The sequence below is a fragment of the Juglans microcarpa x Juglans regia genome, chromosome 7S (genome assembly GCF_004785595.1).
Source record: "Juglans microcarpa x Juglans regia isolate MS1-56 chromosome 7S, Jm3101_v1.0, whole genome shotgun sequence".
NCBI classification, from domain to species: Eukaryota; Viridiplantae; Streptophyta; class Magnoliopsida; order Fagales; family Juglandaceae; genus Juglans; species Juglans microcarpa x Juglans regia.
Genome location: NC_054607.1, coordinates 11,615,630 through 11,622,931, shown reverse-complemented (window position 1 = coordinate 11,622,931; position 7,302 = coordinate 11,615,630). Strand labels below are relative to the sequence as shown.

Here is a 7,302-nt window from a genome sequence, read left to right as displayed (position 1 = left end):
GAGGTTGGTTGAAACGGCCGGTTGGTTGAAACGGCCACCATTGCGGAGCGTGAGAATAGTTTTGCGGTAGGCTCCCCTTCGGGTCAAAAGAGACGAAGTTTTGCTGGTGAAGGAAGTAGTTCCGGGTCACCACAGAAGTTTGTGCAAAGGATTGGGCCCCATTGCAGGTAGCCTTCGGTGTAGGTGTGGGAGGCCGAACTCCAATTTGTAGTAGGTGTAACAGAGCCCATGAGGGCAAGTGCCGTCAGAGTGGGATCCAGTGTTTCAGATGTGGCCAGCTGGGGCACTTTGCTTGTGAGTGTCCTAACCAAGCTCAAGGAGGTTGTGGAGGTCACCGTGGTGGTAGGAATAACCAGAGGCAAGTGGTGCAAGCTCAGGTTTATGATGTGACTCTCGGGGATGTTGATTAGGAGACTTCAGAGACTCAAGATGCTGGGTGATTTACTGGTATGCATTTAGTTTAATCTTTGAATTTGATGTTTGAAGTGGGTTGATTGTTTTGAATTTCATTGGTGTATGTGTTTGCCTCAGGTAGAGTTCGTCTGTATGATTTTTATGCCTATACTTTATTTGACTCTGGGGCGTCTCAGCCTTTTGTGTCTGCCACTTTTGCATTGATGTGTAATCTAGTCATGGAGCCTTTGTCACAATCTTTGGTAGAGACTCTCCCTAATGGTGAGATTGTGTGGTGCTCTAAAGTCGCTTTAGGCTGTCCTTTGGATTTTGGTGGGACCACACTTGAGGCGGATTTAATTGTGTTCAAGTTGCTTGGGTTTGACATTATTCTTAGAATTGATTGGTTGTATCAGTATTCTGCAATCATTAATTGTAGAAGTCGGGTAATTGGTTTTCAACTCTCGAAAGGAGACTACTTGGAATTTGTGGGAAGCAAGTTGAAAGCGAGACCATCAGTTATATCTGCAATTTAAGCAAAGAGAGATATAGCATGTGGAGTGGATCCCTTTTTTATTCAAGTGGTGTCTATGCCACCTGGGAAGAAGTCTTTAGTGAATATTCTAGTTGTGGAAGAATTTCCTGACGTGTTCGTGGATGATTTGCCCAGGTTGCCTCCAGTTCGCGAGTTGGAATTTTTTATTGAATTGGAACTTGGAGCGGCTCTTGTGCACAAGGCTCCCTACTGTATGGCACCAGCTATGTTGAAATAGTTGAAAACTCAGTTGCAAGAATTGGTTGATAAGGGATTTATTCAGCCTAGTACTTCACCTTGGGGAGTGCCTGCTTTATTTGTTCAGAAGAATGATGGTACTCTCAGAATACTCATAATATTTTTATTGAATATAATCTTTTTATTTTTGTAAAAGTTGAGAAAAATGCTAATCTTTTGTAACTATTTTCTTCCTTCATATAATCTTGTTTGAGATATTCATTATTAATTTTAAATTCTTCTTTATTCAGGGTATATATTTGAACATCATCTCCAACTATTTGTGAATATGTTGGAGAAGAAGCTTCCTTTTCAGGGTTATGGGAGGTGGATGCTTTGTCAGGATGACTAACGGTATATACTGGTGTATCAATAATATTTTCAGAATAATTTCCTGAATCTGTGTGTCAAGACTCTGGGATCTAGTGTTAAAAGATCTGGTGTCAAAATTTTGGGATTTAATTCAAGAGATTGATGTAAGAATAGATCTAGGTGTATGATAACTAGAGGGTGTTGGAGAAGAATAATGTGAAAAATATCTTCTAAAAGGTTGAAAAGCTATTTGGACTGTTTCGTCCGCTTTTCGATCTATATATTCAAGATCATCTTTAGAATTATTTTCTATCTTAGATAATTGAGTAATATTATCTAATTGTCATTCATTAGGAAGAGTAATTTGATTCCAATTGATTTGTTTAGGAATTTGTATACTAGAGTTTTGTGTACTAGATTGTAATAATAATGTATATCCTTTTGGACAGGTAATAAGAGCTTGTGGTTCTAATGTTGTTTTCATTAATTTATAATGTATCCTATAAACTACTATTAAAGGATGTGATCCCTTCATCATTTGATAATCGTTTATTTTAATATTTAATGTTAAAGCATGTAAAATATTGGCATCAAATAATGAAAGAGAATAATTGGGATAACAATTAAAATAAACTGGTCCTTCGAACATGCTTGATTTTGCCATTCTAAGTAATGAATCATGAAAATTATAGTGTCTTCCATCTCTTAAACAGAGTAATACTGAGGTATTTAATCCACTTCTAGAGAGTGGTTTTATAGCTACTTGTACTAGTCTAATATGTATGAAAGAATATTTTTGTTATTTGTGATGTTTAATTGCTTCTCTTATTAATAGTTGTAACGATTCATAATCATTATTTAAACTAGTAGTTTTTTCTACTGTTTTAATTGTATAATTTGTAAGAAATAATGATTTAGAAGAAAAAGTAGAATGTTTGTATATTTGGTTTTTTGGAACATTAGGAATTGTCCAATCTTGTAGATTTCTTTCTATATCTATTATACTATAATATTTTTGGTTAATGTTATCAGGTTCTATGGGGATACTAGTAGTGGATTCCTTAGGTTTGAATAAAGAATTCATTGACACAGTTTTTAAACAAAGATTTCCTATCTCCAAAGAAAAATAAGTAAATTAAGAACTTGAGGAAACACCACTGGAATCACCCTTAAAGCCTTCTAGCATGAATGAGCTGACCATCGGTTTTTTCATGGCTTACCAATACAACCTTCCCAATATACTTCATTCTCTTTAGTTATGAGTTATCTTTGTAAGAATCTGTATCAGTGATTTCTTACTTTTTTTTTTTTATATAAAGCAATGATCATCAAATGATTTCTTACACTTTTAATTTCGTTTCTTAAGAAGTTGCAGTCAACTTCATAGTATTCTATTACCGCTTATCTACTTTGATATACATGATATTTAGTCATCATTAATGTATAAATTTGTCTCATCAATTGTTGTTGTCTCTTAAGATCCTTTATGTTATTCATCAAGATTTGTAATTTAAGTCTTAAATTATAATCTAGACATTTTAACTCATATAAATCACGAAAACCAGTACTATGAGCATAATAATAATCCATCATAAAATATGTAATTCAAAGTTAAACAGCAAGAAAAAATAGCAATATAAAAGCAAAATAATAAAATATATATAGTATAGTATAGTTTGGTATATATATATATATATATATATTATCATAGTATATATATATTATAATACATTTATATTATAATACATTTACTATCAATATATTATAATATATACACTATCATATATTGTGATACATATAGATACTATATATGATATATATATATATATATTATATCAATGATATATATAGATATTATACATGGATATCATAGATATAGTGATGATATCTTTATATATACATATAGTATATATCATATCATTATATATGTTATGATATAAAAATATATACTATACTGATGATATAGTATTATATATATATATATATAACAAGTTATAATATTATATATGACAAGTTACATAGTGTGTAAATTTCAGGAAACTTCTCCAGCCACAAATAGTGATTCTCTCTCTATTGTCTCCTGTAGGCGATAAAGGTGAAGGAGTGAGTCTTCTACTAGTTTCTCAGAAAATAGGGAGGAGCTATATTCCGATTACTGAGGTGATCGGAGTGGGGGAAATGGAAGGTTTAGAAGAGCGATGGGATTAGTTGAATCTGAATGACGAAGAGAAGAATCCAATTGTACTTGAAGCAGATGAACTTGATGAATTAAAACTGAAAGGAAAGAGTTAGTGCGGTCGATGATGGAGAAAATATGTGCCGAGACGGTGATTGGGAAGGAGTTAGTGCGGTCGATGATGGAGAAAATATGGCGAGTTAGTAAGCATATGGAATTTAGTGACATTGGTTGGAATTGTTACGTGATTACCTTTGTGAATCAAGGAAATAGAGACAGAGTTTTGGACGGGTGTCCTTGGTTGTATGATAACTACCTCTTCGTGCTATAGATGTTTGACGAAATGACCCAATCACACCTATTGGAATTTTCTTATGAAAGGTTTTGGATCCAACTATATAATCTCCTTCTCAGAGGTATGAACCGTAGAATGGGTGAGAAGATTGGTGGATTTATCGGAAGGGTTATCGAGGAGGATGCTAATGAAGGAGATGCAACTTGGGAAAAATATCTCAGAGTGAGAGTGGAATGTCATTTACGAAAGGCACTAGCAAGAGGCAAAACAGTGAGCTTTGAGGGCCAAAGTATGTGGATCACAATCAAAAATGAAAAAATGCCTAGGATCTATTTTCATTGTGGATGTATATTGCATGAGAAACAAGGGTGTAGGAGCGGGGATAAAGAAGAGTTGTATGGCAAGGGGGAATCCACTCAGTTTGGTTTATGGATGAGAGCTCCAAGGCAACCGAGGGAACATGGGGAAAAAAGAGGAAATGAATAAACAAAAACAAAAAAATGAGGGTGGACTTCAAGTTCAGATTCAGGAAAATATTGGGGTAGAAGGGCAAGGGAATACTAATGTTGATGAGAGGAGTGTCCCTGAGGTGGTGGAGGATCCTGTTGCGGATCAAAGGGTGCGGATGGAAAGGATGAAGGGAGTGAAGAAGTCAGTGGAGAGGGAACTGGATGGTGGGGGTATGGGTTTTATTATAACCACTAATGTTGTCCAATAATTGGGAGAAAAAAGAAAGGAAGGCTTAGGTACTCAGTACGAACTCGAGAAGCAAAAGAAAGGCAGCTGGAAAAGATGGGCTCAAGGGCAAAAAACTACTGGTATGTCTCCTACTTCTGCTACAATTATGAAGAGGAATGTGGATAGTGTGGTAGTGGAGGGATGTTTGAATAGAGGTAAGGGGAAGAAGGCTAGGGTGGAGCTGATAGAAGGGGATAAGCTAATGGTGGATTTATTGGTGGACGTCAGTCATTATGAAACTATTAAGTTGGAACTACCGAGGGCTTGGGAACCCTTGTACAGTTCAAGATCTTAGCCAATTGGTTAAGGAAAGGAGACCCAAAATTGTCTTTCTAATTGAGACAATGATAAAAGCAAGGAGAGTGGAGACTATAAAAAATAAGCTCAGGATGGAGGGATGTTTTGCAACTAATCCTGTATGGAAGAGAGGGGGGTTAGCTTTGTTTTGGAAGGATAGAGAAGAGGTACAGATCCAAACTTACTCCCACTGGCATGTGAGTGCAAGAGTAAGAGAGAGCAGTAAAGGGGATTGGGCTTTTACTAGTTTTATGGACACCCCGACACAAGCAAAAGAAGGTTCTCTTGGGAGTTGTTGAATAGAGTTAAGCCAACAGAAGGTTCTCTTGGGACTCGTTGTGTTGTAGGTGATTTTAATGAAATTCTTTCCCTTAGAGAGAAAGTGGGAGGCAAATTAAGACCTGAGCACCAACTGATCCAGTTTCGAGGGGCCATGGAGAGCAATAATCTATTTGATGCTGGTTGTGTGGGTAGTATTTTTACATGGAGCAATAGACATACTAATCACATACACAAAGGAGAGGTTGGACAGATTTTTGCTCAATGGGAGTTAAGAACACTAAGTTCTTTCATGCATGTGCCAACCAAAGAAAAAGGAAAAACTAGATTCTCTCTGTTATGAATGGGCAGTCTGAATTAAAAGAAGAGCAGAAGGACATTGTGGAAGTTTTCAGAGAGCATTTTGATGAAGTTTTTAGAACTTCTGCCCCTTCTAGTCCATTAATAGAGGAGTGTTTGCAGAGCCTTGAGTCCCGTGTAACAAGTCCTATGAATGCAGAGTTGGAGAAACCCTTCAACAGAGAAGAGGTGGAACTAGCTTTGAGGCAGATGGGGCCTTATAAATCCCCGGGCCCTGATGGTTTTAGTACATGTTTTTACCAAGGCTAATGGAGCACAGTGGGGGATAACGTATGTGAGGCAGTACTTGAGATCTTAAATGGTGGTAATTTAGAGGTTGGTCTGAACTTTACCTATGTTGCTTTAATCCCAAAGTGTTCTAAACCAAAGAGGGCAGGAGATTACATACCTATCAGTTTGTGCAATGTGTTATACAAGATTATTGCAAAGGCTATTGCTAAAAGGCTGAAAGTGGTTCTCAATGATGTAATTTCAAAGAATCAAAATGCCTTCATACCTAGGCAATTGATTTCAGACAATATAATAGCTGCATATGAGGCATTGCATTCCATGAGGACCAGATTGAAGGGTAGGATCGGGAGTATGGCTTTGAAACCAGACATCTCAAAGGCGTATGACAGGGTAGAATGGCCTTTCCTGGAGGCTATAATGGAAAAATTAGATTTTGGGGCTAAATGGATCAGATTGATCATGACTTGTGTTAAGACAGTCTCCTATGCAGTGATGATTAATGGAAACCCAAGGAAAAGAATCAGTCCCACGAGATGATTGAGACAAGGGGATCCATTATCCCTCTATCTCTTCCTTTTATGTGTTGAGGGGCTGAGCAATTTAATAAATAAGGCTGAGATGAAATGGGAAATAAAGGGCTTGGCAGTGGCAAGGGGGGAACTAGACTGACACACCTCCTCTTTGCAGATGATTGCATTATCTTTGGGAGCGCAAGTTGGAAGGAATGGAAAAAAGTTAGCTCTATACTGAAATTATGTGAACAAGCTTCGAGGCAATGCTTGATCAAGCAAAAATCCACTATTATGTTTAGCTCAAATGGCAGAAAAGAGGAATGGGGACAGATTGCTCAAGATGTTGGGGCAAGGGTACAAAATAATTATGAGAAATATCTAGGCCTACCCACAATGGTGGGTAGGTCTAAATACAACACATTCCGAGGCATTAAAGATAAAATTTGGCTAAAGATTAATAACTGGAAAAACCAGTTTTTATCACCAGCTGAGAAGGAAGTTCTCTTGAAAGCTGTTATTCAGTCCATATCTACTTTCCATATGTGTTTTTGCTCTACCAAAGAGGTTATGCAAGGAGGTAGTAGCCTTAATGTCAAGGTTTTGGTGGGGCCACAAAAGCAATGAGAGGAAAATACAATGGAGGAGTTGGGGCAGGATGGGGGTGGTAAAATCTGTTGGTGGACTGGGGTTTAGGGAACTCGAGAGCTTTAATAAAGCACTTTTAGTGAAATAGCACCGGAGACTCCTAACTAACCCAGGGTCAATTGTAGCTAAGGTATTGAAGGAGAAGTATTATAGACAAACAGGAGTGTTGGAAGCAAAGTTAGGCAATGGACATTCCATGATATGGCATAGCTTATGGAGTTCCATAGATTTATTGAAAGAGGGACTGGTATGGAGGCTGAGAAATGGATAGAAAATTCATATTTGGAAAGAT

General features: G+C 37.0%; 1 protein-coding gene across 1 annotated transcript; it reads left to right on the top strand.

Moving 5' to 3' along the window:
- Window positions 1-6,476: 6,476 nt before the first annotated feature.
- Window positions 6,477-6,989, top strand: LOC121240819. The gene has a single exon (XM_041138346.1). The coding sequence runs from the start codon at window positions 6,477-6,479 to the stop codon at window positions 6,987-6,989; it is 513 nt and encodes a 170-aa protein (XP_040994280.1).
- Window positions 6,990-7,302: the final 313 nt, after the last annotated feature.

Bases quoted from the DNA above. Each gene is read 5' to 3' on its own strand.
- LOC121240819 (XM_041138346.1), top strand. From the start codon at position 6,477: ATGGGAAATAAAGGGCTTGGCAGTGGCAAGGGGGGAACTAGACTGACA.